The sequence below is a fragment of the Artibeus jamaicensis genome, unplaced genomic scaffold, assembly GCF_021234435.1.
Source record: "Artibeus jamaicensis isolate MK-2021 breed Jamaican fruit bat unplaced genomic scaffold, CSHL_Jam_final contig_3174, whole genome shotgun sequence".
Lineage (NCBI taxonomy): Eukaryota > Metazoa > Chordata > Mammalia > Chiroptera > Phyllostomidae > Artibeus > Artibeus jamaicensis.
The window spans coordinates 3,130,987-3,150,131 of record NW_026521738.1 but is presented as its reverse complement, the minus strand read 5'-3'; the positions used below and the strand labels follow the sequence as shown (position 1 = coordinate 3,150,131).

The following is a 19,145-nucleotide window of genomic DNA, read 5'->3' as shown; positions in this document are numbered from 1 at the left end:
GGGAAGATCTGTAATTGATGTATATTTGATTGAAAAATAAGCTGTGCTAGGTTACTGCGCAGATTTCTACAGCCTAAAGCAGAGAAACACTAAAGGGTACCCTCTCCTTGGTCATAGAGAACAAAGTACTTTTAGACGCTAAACCAATTAAGTTTGCAGCACCAGAACACTAAACAAAAACTTCTTATTTTTAAGAAAAAGGTATGTTTTCTCATTTTCTGTTCTTGGCACAAATTTTCATTCTTTCCAGTGGAACCAAAGCCTCCTGAACCCCTCTCAGTGTCATCCGAAAAATCGGACCTCCTCTATTTCTGGATGGAAACCCCCTTCACACATGAGTTGTGTAATTTGGTCACCTTTCTAAACTTTGAACTTTTCTTTGCCATAATTAAACAGTGCAACACCCAAAGTTCCTCTATCACTTTCACCTATGACACCAGTTCCTACATCTATGAAGTGTTTTGCAGCCAGGCCGGAATTCAAAACTACACTTCCATAGCACCCAGCAGCAGGGCTGTCTGAATGTTTTAACAGGGGCTTTCTCCATAGGTGGCACTGTGTAATCAAAGGCACTGTACGGGTCATCGCTGGCGGCCATGCCTTCCCGTGGCCCCAGTGGGGGCGGGGCTCAGAGAGCCAGACCGTGCCACCCTCCACTGCCGCTTGCTGGGAGGGATGGCGGGTATCTCTGGGGCAGCGCAGCCGGCGGCCTTGACTCCCCTTCGATCCCATTTTATCCTACTTCACTTCAAGCTTTACATTCCTAAAACCCTGCTGAAAATGCTTTCCTGAGAAACAACTAATTGTGTCTTGCTTCTAGCTGACTGACACCTTCTTAGGTGACACTAGATTGCTTGGTGTGGCCTTACATGTGTCTTGTTCCCTAGTTTCAAAACCCTTTGTTAGTCTGCTCTGGAAGAACTTGATCTCTCCTGTCCTATGTTCAGCTACTCAGGGACCTCATCCCCCACCAACTGTGTTTCCATCCTCTTCCCCTCACTTTTTTTTTTTTGTAAGAAAATTCTTTTTTTAAAAAAGATTTTATGTACTTATCTTTCGATGGGAAGGGAAGGAGAGAGGGAGAGAAACATCAATGTGTGGTTGTCTCTCATGCACCCCCTGCTGGGACCTGGCCCGCAACCCAGGCATGTGCCCTGACTGAGAATCCAACCTCGATCCTCTGGATTGCAGGCCCGTGCTCACTCCACTGAGCTACACTAGCCAGGGCTTCCCTTCACTTGTTAACTTAAAGAAGTTGCATGAGCAGGATTTGAGGTTATTTGCTCTGTTCCAAGACCCACTGTGGGCTTTTTAATTTTATTTTTTTAAATATATTTTACTGACTATGCTATTACAGTTGTCCCAGTTTTTCTCCCTTTGCCCCCCTCCACCTGGTACCCCTGTTGCTTCTAGCAATGTCCTCCTTACGTCATGTCCAGAACAGAACAAAATACACAAATATATATGTATAAGTACATATACATAATACAAAATACATAAGTACAAAGTACATAATACAAAATACGTAATACAAAATACATAAATATATGTATAAATACATATATTTATAATGGTTACACATGTAAATGCATATATATATGTGTATTTTTAATAATTACTTTAGAATTAGAAAATCTTGTGGGATTCTTAAAACATTTTTCTCTATCCTAAAAGGACTTAATCTTTCAGTGGGAAATAATGCTCTCCATTGTCTCACCTCTCAAATGAGTATTTTAAAATTTTAATTATTGCTTGTTAAAAGAATTTTATCAGCTATTTTAGTTAGGCCAGTTAATAATTTTTAAATATATGAAAGAAAATAGTCATCAAAACACATATTGCTTTGTGTATTTAAATTTCAAAGTAATTAAGTCTTTTGTGGATATGGCGTCACAGAGAAAGGAATCCAATATAATTAAGCTGGACAAAAAACTTAATATTCTCTCCAAATTTAATCCTTTTATTTATAATAACTTTAAAGAAAGTATTCATGTCTTTTTAACAAAAATGATGTCCCCATTATTCTTTTTCAAATAAAATAATGTCCCAAAAGGGAAACACTGGGTACGTGATTTTAAAACTCTAACGTTATGTGACTATTTCTAGTCTGCAATGTTGAAAATAGTCTACACTCAGGTTGAATTCTTTTTCTTATTAGGGTTTGCTTTCTAGGCATAGGAAGATATGATTAAAGGGGACAATAAAGTAACTCATTTGTCATGTAACACACTCATTAGTTTGTTATTATATTTAAACTTTATCTGTCTTTACTTTTTGTGGTTTTGGTTTTAAAATACATTTTAAGTGCAGGTAAATCATCCCAGATGTCCAAATTCAAATTAAAGCTCTAATGTTCAGTTTTTGAAGGCACTGTGCCAACGCTACACAATTTCAAACATTCATTCAATAGCAAGTGTTTGGCTATTACTCTGGGGCATATGTTTTTTCTTCTAAGCCGGAAAGGAATGTAAATGTTTCAAATACAGTTTTCTCAAATTCTACAAAACTCAACATTGTACTATGATGTTTAGGATCCTAAAAAAAATGTGACTAAATACACAAGCCAGTTTTACAAATGGTAAGTCTTTACGCCCTTTCTAATTCCTTACTTCCCAAGTGCTTCGGTCAAGCCAATCTTGATTCTGTCTCCCATCTTCAGTAACTGTCTTTTTCAAAGTTAGCAAATGCCCTCCATATTGACAATCCAATGGTCACATTATTTGACCAGTAAACTGTTGACCTTTCCTTAGTACATTAGACTTTTTTTTTGTCTTCTAAGACCTGAGGCCTCTACCTTACTGGATGCCCCTTTATTGGTCTCTTTTGCAGGATTCTCAACCTCTGCAGGGTTTCCACAGTTTCCATACTGTGGGCACAAGCCAGGGACCTGCTTTCCTCCCTGTGGTACTATCTCCCTAGCGAATTGCATCTAGCTCCATTGATTGCCATGTTTATTTGATGCAAGTTATCAAATGTCTGCTCTGCACCTCAGAAACTAGCACCTTAGAAATAATAAGTCTAAATCAAACATTTTATTTTCATCCCATGTGGAAACTTCTTCCTACTTCGGTTTTTGCCACTATGTAGTTGATGTCACTGTATTACTGTTCTATGACTGCTATAACAATGACCACAAACTTGGAGGCTTAAAAGAATAGGAATGTATTCTCTCACAGTTCTGGAGGCCATAAGCAGTTTCAGTGAGCCCAAATTCAAGGTGGACCAGTCCTGCTCTCTCTGGAGGCTCTCAGGGAACATCTTGGTTTCTTGCCATTTTTGGCTTCTGGTGGTTACCAGCATTCTTTTGTTTCTGAACACATCATTCCAGTGTCTGCCTCCCTAGTATCATTGCCTTCTCCTCTCTACGTTCAAACCTCCCTTTTCCTAGCTCTTACAAGGATACATGTTGATTGCTTTTCAGGCCCACTGGTATAATCCAAGATAATCTCCCTATCTCAAGTTTCTTAACCTAATCAGATATGCAAGGTTATTTATTTATTTGCCCTGTAAGGTATCATTCATTCTAGGTTCCAGGGATTTGGACATGGATATCTTTTGTCCCCCACCAGTAACACTTCTTAAAAATTTTGGTAAATATACATAAAATGTACCATGTTCACTATGTTATGTACACAGTTCATTGACACCGAGCACATTTGCTTTGTTGTGTAACCACTATTACCAGCCACATCCAGAAGTCTTTTTGTCTTACAAAACTGAAACTCTATACACATCAAACAATAACTTCCCCTTCCCTCCTCCTCCCACCCCCTGCTAACCACCATCAGGCTCTCTATCTCTATGAATTTTACCACTCTACGTACCTCATATACGTGGAATCATGCAGTAACTGTCCCTTTGTGCTGACATATCACTTAAAATAATGTTCTCAAAATTTATCCATATTGTAGCAGGTGTCAAAATTTTCTCCATTTTTAAATCTGAATAATACATCACTGTATGTGTCACGTTTTGCTCATTCATTCCTTCATTTATCACAGACTGCTCCTCTCGGACATGATTATTCAAGACCCTCCCACTTGCAAAATGCACTCACTCCTGCCCTGACACCCAGTCAGGGCGTCATACGACAATTCCAGAATCTGGTATTTTACCTCAGATCTGGACGTAGCTCCTTTTACTCTGGAGACCTATGGAGCAAAGAAGTGGTCTGTGCCCCCCTTGCCCACCCACCACACACTCAGCTCCAACGTGTAGAGCAGGGATGGGATCACCCAATAAACATTCCCATTAAAAAGGAGAACAAGAGGACCCAAACAGCCACTGTTGCAATAAAAATTATAAAATACCTAGAGATAAATTCGACAAAGATGTGAAAGACCTATACACTAAAAATTACAAGATATTGTTGAAGGGAATTAAAAAATACACAAAGAAATAAAAAGATAGCCATCGTTTACAGATTGGAGGAGTCAACATAGTTAAATGCCATATTATCCAAAGCAATACACAGGTTCAGTACAATATCTTTTCTCCCCTTCCTCAGGTTAAGCTTGGCCTTGGAAGTATGAGATGGTGGAGAGGGTGCACTTGACTTTTTGTCTCATTCCCTCTGCTTTTTTCTTTCTCAGCTTTACTGTACACCCCCAAACTGTACCTTGCTCCAGGTGGCAGAAAAGTCTTCCTTATTTGGAACATTTGAAATCTGGTATTCACAACATCTAGGTGAAGCATATTCTAAATGCCAATTCATTTTCTTAGGTATACTTAAAAAAGATTTTATTTATTTTTAGAGAGAGGGGAAGGGAGGGAGAAAGAGAGAGAAACATCAGTGTGCAAGAGATACATCAACTGGTTGCCTCATGCTCACCCCCAACTGGGGACCTGTCTTGAAACCCAGGCATATGCCCTGACCGGGAATCAGACTGGTGACTTTTTGGTTCTCAGGGCGATGACACCCAACACACTGAGCTACACCAGCCAGGGCCCCATGCTCATTTCTGATAGCAAGAATCCCCTTCCTTTGAGGAACCACTCCTCTTTTCAACCCCCACATTTCTTGGCTCATAGCCAGCATCTGCAAGTTGAGGTTTTTATCACATCCCATCACTGACACCGAGTCGTCTGCCTCCTGCTTCCCATCAAGGACTGTTTCACTGGGCCCACTCAGTTAATCCAGGGTAATTTCCCTATCTTGAAGTCATCTGAGTAGCAACCTTCATTCCACTTTGCTATGTAACTCAATATACTTTCAGGTTTGGGGATTAGGATGTGGACTTCCTGGTGGCCATCATTCTGCCTACCACACTTCCTCACCATATTGAGTTTGGGTGGCCTCCTATACTGTTCTTGGTCCTTTTCAGTCTTGGGAGAATCTTCCCTTCTCCCCAGAATTAGAAAAGAAAAAGAATTTTTTTTCCAGCAAGGGAAACACTATTTCTGAAGGCAAGGTCTATGGCTGCCTTTCTCTTTGCTCCTGGGGAAGGGCCATCATTCTAGACAAATGTGTGGATGCATCATCCTACTGACCACTCCTTTCTTCTTGGTGTCTCTGTTCTATCTGGTATTCTCAGGGCAAACAGCCGGAGTGTGGTATAGAACCTTTTAATTATCTGGGGTCTGCTGGTCAAATTCCTCATCACATTACATGCACGAGTCTTTTCTGACACCTGTGGACCAGCCTGACCAGCTGTGATGGCCCCTTTCTCATTTCAGTTATTCTTCCCTCTCCCCTCTGCTCCTCTCCCTTTTCCTCTCTCCTGGATTTGTTGTCCACTCTAGTTGCTTTTCCTCTTTTCCACTCCTACTTAATATGCCCATGATCCACTGTGAAGGTAGGTCCCAACTGGAGAAGGGGTAAAAGTGGCCCAACTATTTCCTTTCTCCACCCTTATCCAGAGAAGGTCTTTGAACGTCAGGAGCATGGCCAGTGGGGAAAGAGAAAAGTGAAGAGAAGCATGGGCTTCCTTTTCTCTCAATACAGCAGTGATTTCTGGTTACTCCTGGTCTGGCCCAAAGTTCCTTCTCTGTTTAGAAGACCTGGCATCTCCTGAGTGTTTAGTAGAACTATTCACACTGCTGGCTGGAAAGCAGGGCTTAGGCACTTGTCTCCTGCTCTGTCCTTTCTCCTTCCAGGCTGTCCAGCCAGGGGCCTGAGAGACAGCACTCAGAGGGATGCATGGGAGGCAGGCTTATGCTCAGTGAATACCTGCAAATGAGCATGGTCATAGGAAACTAGCATGTGACTCACTCTTTCCCTGAGAGTAGGAAATGAAACTTCATATGGGACTTTTATACCCACTGCTTCTGAAATCCCACAGGGCCCACAGCCAGGATTCTGGTTGCTTCATGTTTAACTTCCTTGTGCTGGATCAGCCTTTTGCCCAATGATCAGGAGAATAGCTATTTGAGGCTTTCATTTCCATCACTTGCATGAATTCTTTCCAACCCCAGCCCCCTTTATGCATTGGGTGCTGGTATGTTGAAGCTCCTGGATCCTTTCCTGGGACCACTGAGAGGGCATGTGAATGTCCCATCAATGGCTCATGCTACCAACCAGCGGAAGTTTCGGAAAACTCAACTTTTTGATAAAGAGGAAAGGGGCCTTATGTTCCCAAGTTTGGGCAGTATGTCTACTTTTCTCCCTTAAATGCCTCAGGAGGAGACCTGGACCCCAAGGCACCTTCTATCAGGGTCTTGAGAAACTTGTATTCTTTTTCATTCCCAGGCCCTGAACTATGACAAGTTGTGAAGATAGGGCCAGCAGCCAGGAGCAGAAGGCTGAGGTGACTCTGGAGTTAGAATGAATACCAAGCATGAGAGTCCAGGAGCAGAACGTTCTAACTGGGGGAACCAAGGCTCAGCTACTAGGTGAGTGGCCTAAAGAAAATGGGTACAGTTATAAGTGTTCAGAGACAGGCAGTGAGTTAGCGTGAGGCCTTTAGTTTGTGTGATTACCTAAAGTCAAAGGGTTGGACAGATAGCAGTCCTGGAAGCTATAGACTGAATGCAGGTAGGGAGGAGATAAGGTAGGATGAATGGGATACCATCCTTGTGATCCAGCTTCCTTTCCAGCACTTGGGAAGTGTGGTGTAGAGTTCTCTCATCCAGTCAGAGAAGCAGCTCCAGCCTGAGGCCTAGATAGCTGGAGAGAGAGAGAAAGAGAGAGAGAGAGAGAGAGAGAGAGAGACAGAGAGAGAGAGCAGCAAGGGGCTTGGAAGAACAATGGTTTCGCCAAACAGGGCTGGGCTGAGCAGGGAGGTAGGACCTTCTCAAATATCCTTTGAAAATGTAGGCATTTCTTTCCATGGCCCTGTTCACTTTCAGCTCTGGTCCCTGACACCATTCTGTCATCCAGCTCCACTAGCTCAGCCTCAGCAAGGCAAGGCTAGCTTTCTAATTCCATGGCCAGAATTTTTCTTGCATTTTGGGTAAGGCATTAGTCACATTTCCCTCATGCCTTTGCTGTGGAAATGAATGAAAACTTCTGGAGGCAGTGGAAAGAAGCAGTAGCTTCTAGAAGACAGATCCAAGTCCACAGACTATAGGTTTCAGACTTGAGGAATATTAGCCACCGATTCTTCCATTCATTTATCTTTCATGTATCCATCCACTGACTGGTACATAACCAAAGGATAAGTACATCCATCCATCCACCCATTCATCTACCCATCTAGTCATCCTTTCATATATTCATCTGTCCACCCATCCATCCACCCTTTGACTGTCCATCCATCATCTATCTATTCATTAGTCTTCCATCTATCTATCCATCCATCCAGTTATCTGAGTTGACTTTCTTTTCTTTTTCCTTCCCTCTTTCCCTTCCTCTCTTCCTTCACCTCTTCACTGCTTTCCAAGAAGTATTTGTTTAGAATCTGTTATATGTAACGTTTCTCAGATTTGGCAGACCTCAAAACATGCAGAGTTGCCCAGGAGAAATCTTAGTCCTTCACTGAGCCCCAAATCAGTTCCTCTCTGTGCTGAACTCCTACGTATGAAAGAGCAGTTTCTGGTCTGATGTTGCTGAGCCTCCAGTTTGAGAAGCTCACAGGTGTAGGAAGCAGGGAGCAGAACCCAAGTCTTACATTGACATTTTGCATGTCCAAGCCCCATTTTATAAAGGGTCATATATATATCATCTAAGATGTCTTAATAACAAAGTAGAAATTATCACAGTGGTTTCCTTACTGGTCTCCCTGCTTATGGGTTTTCCACACTCTATGCTTCTCACCATGATCGGAGTGATCTTTCTACAATGTCCTGTCCTTGTCTCTCTCCTGCCTGAAGTCCTTCATTGGCTCCTTATGACCCATAAGCCAGAGTTCAAGCCTGTTAACACAATCCAAAAGGATCCTCATGATCTGACCTTAGGTGCCTCTTTAGCCCCATTCTCTCCCCACTCCTGTCATAGGCTTCATACTTCACTACCACCCAACCACTTATAGTTTGCCAGGCACTCCGTGCTGTCTTATGCCCCTGTACTTTTAAATATGCTAGTCCCTCTACTTGGAACTTTTTATCATTACTCCTTTCTCTGTATTTCCTCTCAACTATGTATATTCTTATATTGTTATAATCATCACCCTGCATTTGAATTTATTTGCTCGGATTTGTCTTTCCTTTCAGACTGTGAGGTGTTTGAATGCACAGACTGATTTATTCACCTTTGTGGCCCAGTGCCAGGGCAGTGCCTGATACTTAGAAGGTAGTCAGTATGTATTTGTGGGATGAATGGATGGGAGGATGGATGAGGGATGAGGGAATTAAAGAGTAGGATGGCCTTGGGACAAGATGGTTAAAGTGTTCGTGTCACGGACCCTTCAAAGAAGAAGACCAGTGGCCTCTTCCTGAATGCTCAGGTGTGCCTGTGGCCTAGAAGAGGCATGGTGTCTAAATCAAGAATGTGGAACTTGGGGAATTATACGGTGACCTTTTGTGGGACTCATTTCCCTTTTCCTCTGGATAAAAGTTTCTTGGGGAGGCAGACAGCCAGAAGTACCTGTGTTGCAGGGGTGAGTGTGCAGGATGAAGACTGCAGAGAGTGAGGTCCCTGATGCACACTTCACTGTAGATAAACAGAATATCTCCCTCTGGCCCCGAGGCAAGCACCAGTCTCTGCTCAGATCCTTCTCAGTTCTCTGTGCCTGAACCCACCACATGCTGGTGTTTCAACAAATGTTCTCTGCTTCTTCCAACAGAGCCTCCTCCCAAGATGGTTTCATCTCTGGTTCCAAGGAAGCCTTGCTCAGTCCGTGCTGCAGTCATCATCTTGACGCTGGTCCTGCTCGCCTCTGTTCTGCTGCAGGCCATTCTCTGTGAGTCCTCTGGCTTAGTCATCTGGGTCTGGTCCTTCTCCAGAGCCAGCCAGCTTCCCCAACATCCACTCCCTCTCTTCCCTGCTTTCCAGTGATCTCTCCCACCAAGGGCCTTTTCATTTTCCTCATTTCATTTGCTTCTTTTCATGTGCAGTCACAGGGTCCATGTCTTGGTAAAATGAGCTTCTGCTCTTTCTTTCCCAATTGTAGGGAGGTTTCTCTGAATCAGATCGGCACTTGCATGCTTGCGCTCCAAGATGCACTCTTGTTCCCAGGAAACGTTTGCCTATTTCTTTATCCCATGTCATTTTTCTCCTTCCTCTCTCAGCTCTGTGTCCTTTTGATCCAGAGCCTTATGGGCAGCTCCCAACAGTGAGTGAGATGTTTCCTGACCTCACAAAGGGTGGAGTCCCAACTGTATCTTCAGCTCCAACCAACTATTGGAGAACCTGGCCAAGAAGCCAAGTCTCCATGGTTTCTCCCTTCACCAGGATCCCTTTGTGCTCTCTTCATTCTCCTATTCCCATGAAAATCAAGTCAAGGGAGCCTTCCTAGTTCTTTGTTGGATGTGTGACTATCTTTCTCCTTCTCCCAGCTTTGATGAGGCCCATAGCCTCTGGTGCTGGCAGGGCCTTCATCTTCCACCAGCTCTGCAGAAAGGTAGAGGAGGGGAACACCTGTCTTCTCCCTTCCTGGCTTCAGGACATATTTGATCTCAGACTTGGAGTCTCCAAGCCGAGTCTCCTCTGCTTGAATCCCTCTTGGTTTACTTTTGTTCTCCTTTCTGTCATGAAACTTGTGTCTTGATCGGAGTGTGACAGTGGGAGGGACAAGGGAAAAGGAGAAATGGTTTCATAATTCTCCTTTTCTGTGTTCTCTGGAGAAGTCACTTCCAGATTAGAAGTCTTCCTGGCTGGCTCCCCCCAAAGTCACAAAGAGCCTGTGGACAAATGTAGGAGAGGTGGTGCTGCCCTCATGGATGGCCACTGCAGGAGTCTCTGAGAGGGGGATGCTGGGAATCAAATGACAGGGCCCAAGGGATGTGGGGAGGGTACCAAAGGGGTGGTTGAGGGTATCCCTTTACCAAATGTGCCCTGAACATGCAAAGAAAATTTAGGACTGGGTTCTGATCCCTGCTTCTGTTTGCCTGTGAGGTCCTCTAATAGAAAGCCTGTGTTAACCAATCTTTGTATTACCTGCATCTACCAGAGCTCCTGGCATATGGTAGGTGCCAACAGATGTTGAGTAAATATATAGATTATGAATGAATGTAGGGTTGGCAATATATCCCTGGGTTGGGTCTTTTGGAAGCTTGAGACTGTCCCCTCCTTTCCTTATCTTTCATTGCTGTGATAACATCTCTGCTTTCATCACTAGAAATCTCCTTGACCAACTTCTTGACTTTCTCAAATCCAGATCCCTGGTTTATGGGTACACTGTCAGATGTAAAGACCAATGCCCAGTTGCTGGAAGGTCGTTTGGACAACATCAGCATGTTGAGTTCTGAAATTAAGAGGAACAGAGGCGGCGTGGAGGCAGCTGGCATTCAGGTCCAGATGGTGAATGCCAGCCTGGATCGTGTGTATTCTCAGATCCGGAAGTTGGAAACTGGTGTGAAGGAAGCCAATGCACAGATCCAGATGTTAACAAGAAGTTGGCAGGACGTCTATAATTTAAACACTCAAATCCCAGAATTAAAAAAAGATTTGGATAAAGCAAGTGCTTTAAATGCAAAGGTCCGTGGACTCCAGAGCAGTTTGGAGAATATCAACAAGTTGCTCAAACAGCAAAGTAAGTGGATCTTAAAAGAATATTGCAAGTGGCCCATGGGACCTTGCCAGTCTCAGTCATGAGGACACTGGGCTAGTTTGTGTGGAAGGAAGTGGGAGAGGAGCAGGGCAGACGTGGCTGGAGAGCTGAGAAGAGACGGCTCAGCATTGGGGTTGAGGAAGACTTAGAGGCTTTTCAGGAGAAAAGGGATCAGGAAGCAGCTTTGGCTCACACACAGAGGCACAGAATATAAGAGCATTAGGGAGTCTCTGTCCTGGCCCAAACCCAGCCATTTTTCATTAATTTTATTACCCAGAGCCAAGGGTCTCAGCCCCTTGTGATCACCAATGGAGAATTGCTTATCTCTCATGAGAGACAGATTCTTGATCCATCATCTCTGAGCCCAGAGACTCTACTAATCTCAGTTGGACTTTCAGGATCTGAGAGAGTGTCTGCAAGGACCCTAGAGCCCAGCCCCATCCACTGTTATTTCTGGGGTCCCACTCGAGTGCTCCCACCTAGCCAGCACCCAGAGGACACAGGAACAGCAGTGCTCACCTTTCACCCTTGTTTTCCAGATGACATTCTACAGGTGGTTTCTCAAGGCTGGAAGTATTTCAGGGGGAACTTCTATTACTTCTCCCGTGTCCCAAAGACCTGGTATAGCGCCCAGCAGTTCTGCATGTCCAGGAATTCACACCTGACCTCCGTGACCTCAGAGAGTGAACAGGTGAGTGCTGTTCTATGGGCTCCAGAAAGGAGGTATATTAGTAACTGTATTAGCTAGGATGGGCAAGATTATGTGGCAGTGACAAAAATTCCCAAATATCAGTTACATAAAAATGAAGGATTACTTCTCACTTTTACTATGTGTTTAGCAAGGGCCATTAAGGGCTTTTGCTCATTGTGGTTACTCAAGGATCGAGGCCAATGGAGACTTCATTGCGTGTATGTTTCCACAGTTGCTGAGGCAGGAAAAGGAAACACGACAAATTGTGCGTTGTCTCTGCCTGGAAATAACAGACATCTCTACTCACATTTCATTTGCAAAGCAAATGACATAATACTCCCAGCTTCAAAGAGAGCAGGAAGGTACTATCTTCCTGATGCCCAGGAAGCAGAAATAATTGTAATTAATAACACTACACAGCCCAAGAGGTGTCCTACCTGGTAGGGCAGAAAATTGAACAAGTCCCGTCCTCCTGGGAGGCACCCTAGCAGGGCAGGTAAGAGCATGGGCTCTGGGGTCAGAGGAGAGTCCCAAGCCCACCTCTAACTAGTCCCAGAGGAAGCACAAGTAATAATAGAAACTGCCTCAAAAAAAAAAAAGAATAAGGGCTGTATAACTATATAGTTTCCTGTACATATTAAGTGCTCACTAAATTTACATATTATTATTATTTGGGCCATTCTCCTGGGCTCCCTGTCCTGGGCTTTAGCTAATTTGTCTTGTGCTGCAGCACCTGCTTCCTCAGGGTGTAAAAGCCTGAGTCCCAAGTCTGTTAGCTGCAGGGCAGAGACGAATCATAAATTGGAAGATGCACTCTGGGCTATGAGCAGGGACAGGAAGAGGCTTGAGAAAGGTCAGTGTGCATAGTGTGCCTGCGGGTTTCGAGGCTGTTCAGAGGATGGGTGAAGAACACCCAGAGGCACAGAGGCTCTAACTCGGAGTGATGTTAGTGTCTCTGCTCACTCTGTCTTCCCTACAGGAGTTTCTGTACCAGACAGCAGGTGGACTCTTGCACTGGATTGGCCTGACGAAAGGGAGTGAAGGGGCCTGGCACTGGGTGGATGACACTCCATTCAACGAGGTCCAGAGTATGAAGTAAGCTCTCCAGAGCCCTCCTTCCCAGCCTGACTTTTCTCGGTCAGGCCTAGGGCAGAAGGGTGGGGTGATATTTCCTCCTGTCTACGGAGTTTGGGGTCCTTCCCTGTGTATGGGTGGCAGGAGCATCTCTGTACCCTCTGGGGGTTGGCAGCATGGCTGTCCAGCCAGCTTAGGCAGGAGGCCCCATCTAAGTCTAAGTGTCAGTACTGTGGGCTTGTGGAGAGCCTTGAGAGAAATGGGCTGGTGATGCCTTGGGGTTTGCAGAGGTCTGCATGCTGCTGCTATTGGGGTGTTGTTACTTCTTTTTGGCTGAGTTAAGTAATGTATGTGTGCATACCTAATTTGGGGGTGACTGCAGGCTTAGAGGTTGACAGTTTACCAATTCCCTTTCTCTCAGGCCTGAGTTCAAAAACTGGTGACGTTAACACCTAGGACCAAAGCTAGAATTGAAGTTACTCATTTCTTCATTGGAAATAAGTTCTTCTCCCCTGTCCCTTTGGTAGGTTCTGGATTCCCGGTGAGCCCAACAATACTGGGAACAATGAACACTGTGCCAATATAAAGATGTCTTCACTTCAGTCATGGAATGATGCTTCCTGCGACAGTCGGTTCCTTTTCATCTGCAAACGTCCCTATGTCCCATCAGACTTATGATAGGGCTGGCCCCCAACCTGACATTCCTAACACAGAGCTCCAGTGTGTGTCAAAGTCAAGGAAGTGACACTTGGTCCTCCATACTCCAAGGTGACTTTGCACCTTAATTTTCCTCGCTTGGGAAGTTCTGCGGTCTCACAGAGGCAGCTGGAATGGAAACGAGATCTTGGGTTAAAATGGGGAAGGGATGGTGGAGAGAATCAAACTGCCTCGTTAAGTTCGAACTGCCTCATTAAGGTATATCAGGACCCATAATTTGGGACAACAACTTGGGGTTTTGCCAGGATCTGGGTGCTGTTGCTACTGGGGGGTTGTTGCTTCTTCTTGGCTGAGCTAGGTAACGTATGCCCGCGTACCTAATTGTTTTTTCGGAAAGACCATATGGCGACAGCACTTTGGATAGGTGAGCCTAGAGGCAAAGAGGACCGTTAGAAGAATGATTGAGTCCCTTCACAGAAGCCTCAGTTTCATCACAAGAAAGTTGCTACAAACACTCAAGCAATTCTCCTGATACTGGTACTCAGCACTTTTCCAGCTGATCCCCCCAATTCCCAGTCACCTACTTAGGTGGTCATTATCTCTGGGAAGAGGTCTGCTCTTGGGGATCCTGTCCATGCCAAGTGCCCAACATCCTCTTCATCCACGTCCTCTGAGGTCTGAACCCCTTCTTCCCTGGGGCAGTCTCAGCTTATTCAGATCAAGGGAAGGCCTGGAAACATGTCTCCTTTAGAGCTGGACCAGCATCCACTCGGGCCCAGCCCATCTGCCTCACTGCCCTGCACCTCCTCTTTCCTCTGCATTTCCTCCCTCCCCATCCCCCATGCAGAGGAGGTGACCATCAGTGCCTGCAAGCTCACCTTCGAGTTTCATTAGAATAAAGTGCTGCCTGGGTAAAGTTCTCCTCTGATTGCATGTTTTATTACTGGGTGTGGAGATGAGTGTGCAGGAAAGGCCACCTGCTTTGCCAGACGTGAAGTTCTGGGGTATCCTCAGGGGAATTTCAGCTCCAGAAATGCCACAGGATAAGAGCAGTGCTTATCCCTGGTTTTACTGAAATAAAGGAGAGTGAGGTCTGAAGCGTCATGTCTTTCTTGGCATTCTTTCCTCTCAGAGGTTCACTGGACCATCTTCTGTTCTCTGGCTTTACTCACTAGGTGGAGACGCCTCAGGTTTCCCACTCTCCCTAGAGACCCTGTTCATAGAGATCCTGTTCAAATCCCAGCCCAGTGGCTGAGGCAGGAAGCCAGTCAGCACCAGACAGGAGGGGAGCAGAGTGAAAGCAGAGGGGTGACTCAGCCGAGTGGCCCACTCCTCCTCAGGGTCCTGCAGAGGGGGCATTTTTCTTCAGTGCAACCTGGCTGTCTTCCAGGTTGTAGACTTCTTGTTGTGTCCTCACATGGTGGAAGGGGCAAGCAAGTTCTCTGAGGCCCTCTTTATGAGGGCACTAATCCCTTTCCTGAGATACCATCCTCATGACCTCATCGCCTCCCAAAGGCCTCACTTCCTATACCGTGATACTGAGGGTTAGGATTTCAGAATATGAATTTGGAGGGGGACACAGACACTCAGACCATAGCAGTCACTGTGTGCAGCCCACACTTAAGGAGTGAGAGTCGTGCTCTACTTTTTTAAGGATGAGGTATCTACAGATATTATCCGAAATATTTGTGCATGGGAGATTTATTTATTTATATCTGTATAAATTCATAGATTGTAGACTTTGGGTTATAATCTATAATACAATATACATTTTAGCTTCTTTTAAAATATATTTTATTGATTATGCTATTACAGTTGTCCCATTTTTCTCTCCCTTTTATTCTTCTCCACTATGTACCCCCTCCTCCCACCATCATTCCCCCACTTTAGTTCATGTCCATGGGTCATACATATAAGTTCTTTGGCTTCTCCATTTTCCACAGTCTCTCCTTGTCTATTTTGCACCTGCTATTTATGCTTCTTATTTCCTGTACCTTTCCCCCCTTTTTCCCCCCTCTCCCTCCCTGCTGGTAACCCTGCACGTGATCTCCATTTCTGTGAATCAGTTCCTGTTCTAGTTGTTTGCTTAATTCAGTTGGTTTTTTTTTTTAGCTTTGGTAGTTGTTAGTTGCGAGTTTATTGTCATTTTACTGTTTGTATTTTTTATCTTCTTTTTCTTAGATAAGTGCCTTTAATATTTCATATAATAGGGGCTTGGTGATGAACTCCTTTAACTTAACCTTATCTGGAAAGCACTTTATCTGCCCTCCAAATTCAAAATGATAGCTTTGCTGAATAGAGTGATCTTGGATGAAGGGCCTTGCTTTTCACGACTTTGAATACTTATAGCTCGTCTCTTCTTGCCTGGAGGTTTCTTGTGAGAAATCAGCTGAGAGTCTTATGCGAACTCCTTTGTAGGTAACTGTCTCCTTTCCTCTTGCTGCTTTTAAGATTCTCTTCATATCTTTGATCTTGGGTAATGTAATTATGATGTGCCTTCTTGGTGTGTGCTCTCTTGGGTCCAAGTTTTTTGGGACTCCCTGAGCTTCCCGTACTTCCTGGAAGTCTATTTTCTTTGCCAGATTAGGGAAGTTCTTCATTATGTTTTCAATTTCTTGCTTTTCCTCTTCTCCTTCTGGCACCCTTATGATTCAGATGTTGGAACATTTAAAAATGTCCTGGAGCCCTGGCTGGTATAGCTCAGTGGATTGAGCATGGGCCTGTGAACCAGACAATCTCGGTTCAATTCCCAGTCAGGGCACATGCCTGGGTTGCAGGCAGGTTCCCTGCAGGCCAGTTCCCAGCAGGGGATGCATGAAAGGCAACCATACATTGATATTTCTCCTCCTCTCTCCTTCCCTTCCCCTCTAAAGATAAATTAAAATCTTAAAAAATATATTTAAAAAAATGTCCTGGAGGTTCCTAAGCCTCTCCTCATATTTTTTAATTCTTGTTTCTTCATTCTGTTCTGGTTGGATGTTTATTTCTTCCTTCTGCTCTAAACCATTGATTTGAGTCTCAGTTTCCTTCCCAATATTGTTGGTTCCCTGTACATTTTCCTTTATTTCACTTTGTATAGACTTTACTTTTTCCTCTATTTTTTGACCACACTCAGCCATTTCTGTGAGCATCCTGATTACCAGTGTTTTGAACTATGCATCCGATAGGTTGGCTATCTCTTCATCACTTAGTTGTATTTTTATGAAGCTTTGATCTGTTATTTCAATTGGGCCATATTTTTTTGTCTTGGCACGCCTGTTACATAGCAAGGGGTGGAGCATATTCACCAGGGCAGGGGAACCCACATGACTGCGTTGTGGTGCTGTATGTGGGGGAAGGGTCAAAGAGGCAACAATGCTGCTTGCTCATCTCTCAGCAGCTTTCAGTCACTTCCTCTGATACCCACAAGCAAAGTGGGCCCTTCCGGTGCTGATTCCCAGGTGGTTAGGTTTGTGTACATTCTAGGAGCCTGTGGGTATTTCCAACAAACTCTCCTATGAGGCTGGGAGTTTATCCCACCACTGCAATACCCACAGGTTTTTTCAGTCAGAGGTTCTGAGGCTTTATTTCTCTGTGCTGGAACCCTGGGTTGTGAGGTCTGTTTCACCCCCAGAGTTTCTCCAGTTATTTCTCCCGGTTTATCCACATGCAAATGTGGGACTGCCCAGTCCACCAGTTGCCACATCGCCCACCCCAGTCCTCCAGCTGCTGCCTTGCCGCAAGTCCTCTTCACCTGGCTGCCCGTCACTGCCCCTCCTACTGGTCTGGATGAATGTTTTTTCTTAAACTCCTTGGTTGTCAGACTTCTATACAGTTCAATTTTCTGGTAGCTCTGGTTATTTTTTTGTTTTTAAACTTGTTGTCCTTCTTTTGGTTGTGTGAGGAGGCAAAATGTATCTACCTATGCCTCCATCTTGGCTGAAGTCTCCAGTAATACTATATATATATATATTCTATTGATCAAGTTCTTCTAGCTTTGTCCACTGAGAGCTATTTCATCTGGCTCCTGTATTCCTTTGACGTGTGTTTATCACTTTTTGAAAGCATCTCTTTACTTTCTGAAAGTACAAGATACTCCAGGCTCATTTTGTAGATTTGCTGTTGCAGTCCTAGAATCAGATATTTCTCCAAAAAGGCCTGTTTTTTGTTTGGTTTTTTGAGAATGGTATTAGAAGCCAAGATGTGGGTGCCACTGCTATTGGGTGTTGTTGCTTCTTCTTGGCTGAGATATCCAGGTAATGTCATGTGTGCTTAACGCATTGGTTTTTGAAAAAGATCATTATGCCTGCGATATGGTGACAGGACTTGGGGAGGCAGGACTCCAGGCAGGGAGAACCATTAGAAGACTAACTGCTAGATCTAGCCACTCTCTGGAAGATAGCCGCCCACCCTCTGTTCTTAGGGATTGATATGAATGACTAAAAATCTTCTGGGATGCCCGAACATAGGGGTCTACCTGTCTGGGACCATGGCCCTGTACCCTTTAGTAGGAACAGGAAAAACCAATGTGTAAGAGGTCCCAGCTGATGAGTGGTTCTGATATTAATGTATGAAATGTCCATTTGCTGCCTTTCCGGCCAGAGAACAGGGAGACTCCTTGGCGAGGATGTGGCAGCCTCCTGGCATTTCTTTCCTGCTGGCAAGTGAGAGAAGTAAGAGCTGGAACCAGGAGTTTGAGGGAGTGGGACCAGGGAAGAATGCGATAGGAGTCCTGCTGATCACACGTCCGAGGCCACCATGTCTGGAGGACTATGCTTCTCTCCTCACCCAGGGTCTACCCTTCCAGCTGAGCAAAGGTTTCCCAAGGTTTTTCTCTGAGGCTCCCTCAGCTTCTCAGGCCCTAGGAGGAAGCAGCTTTTGAGTGGGCCCTGCCCGAGCTCTTCCCATGTGTGGGGAAATAGAAACCAAGACAGGCCCTTTCTCTTCTTCCACCACTCCTGGGCTTCAGATGGGCCTCTGAAGAGGTACTTCCAGCAGCTCCTCTCCCGTGGAGGGGGAAAAGGGAATGGCAGATGCTCTGGGGTCTCAGGCAGAGCTGTTGACTTCTCCAGCAATGGATGCTCTCACTTTCCTCCTGTGTCCTTTCCTCTCAGGTCTTCTTTCAGGCCAGGAGGTAACTGGCCAACTGATGGTGGCTCTGTACTCTACACACACACACACACACACACACACACACACACACACACACACTCAAAGCTCCATGGCATCATGAACCAGTTTTCTGCACCCTGCAGATCAGCTATGTACCCAGCTAGTTGCTGGCCGAGCTGACAGTGGCCATCCATGACACAGGCTTTGGGCTTCAGCCGCTCTCCTGGCCTGACCTCAGGAGGAAGCACTTTCAGTGGGGCTGATCCACCACTGGACAGGGCTGCAGGCTTCTCAGTTACCACACGGGGCACCTATGGGAGGCTGACTCCAGGATTTCAGAAAAAGCCGTGGGAACAGGACATAGGAACTGAAGTGAAAATAGGAAAAAGCAAGACAATGTGGGTAGAACAAGCCATTTGCAAGGTTGTAACTGACACCTTGTAAATGGGTTGCTGGTGAGATCGGGGACAAATATTATGTAATTAGATTTTTATGAGTTAAAGAAAACGTGATCTACTTTGATAGGATTATAATTATCTGATATA

The 19,145-nt window shown here is 44.9% G+C and overlaps 1 protein-coding gene across 1 annotated transcript in view; it reads left to right on the top strand.

The window, feature by feature from the left end:
- CD207 (CD207 molecule) overlaps positions 1-14,376 on the top strand; it is a 49,113-nt gene extending 34,737 nt beyond the window's left edge. Inside the window, exons 2-6 of the mRNA XM_053663382.1 lie at positions 9,162-9,278; positions 10,695-11,069; positions 11,627-11,778; positions 12,758-12,873; positions 13,380-14,376. Coding sequence (XP_053519357.1) covers positions 9,176-9,278; positions 10,695-11,069; positions 11,627-11,778; positions 12,758-12,873; positions 13,380-13,530 — 897 coding nt within the window. The 5' untranslated portion in view covers positions 9,162-9,175 and the 3' untranslated portion in view covers positions 13,531-14,376. The remainder of the gene's footprint in view (positions 1-9,161; positions 9,279-10,694; positions 11,070-11,626; positions 11,779-12,757; positions 12,874-13,379) is intronic.
- The last annotated feature ends 4,769 nt before the right edge of the window (positions 14,377-19,145 follow it).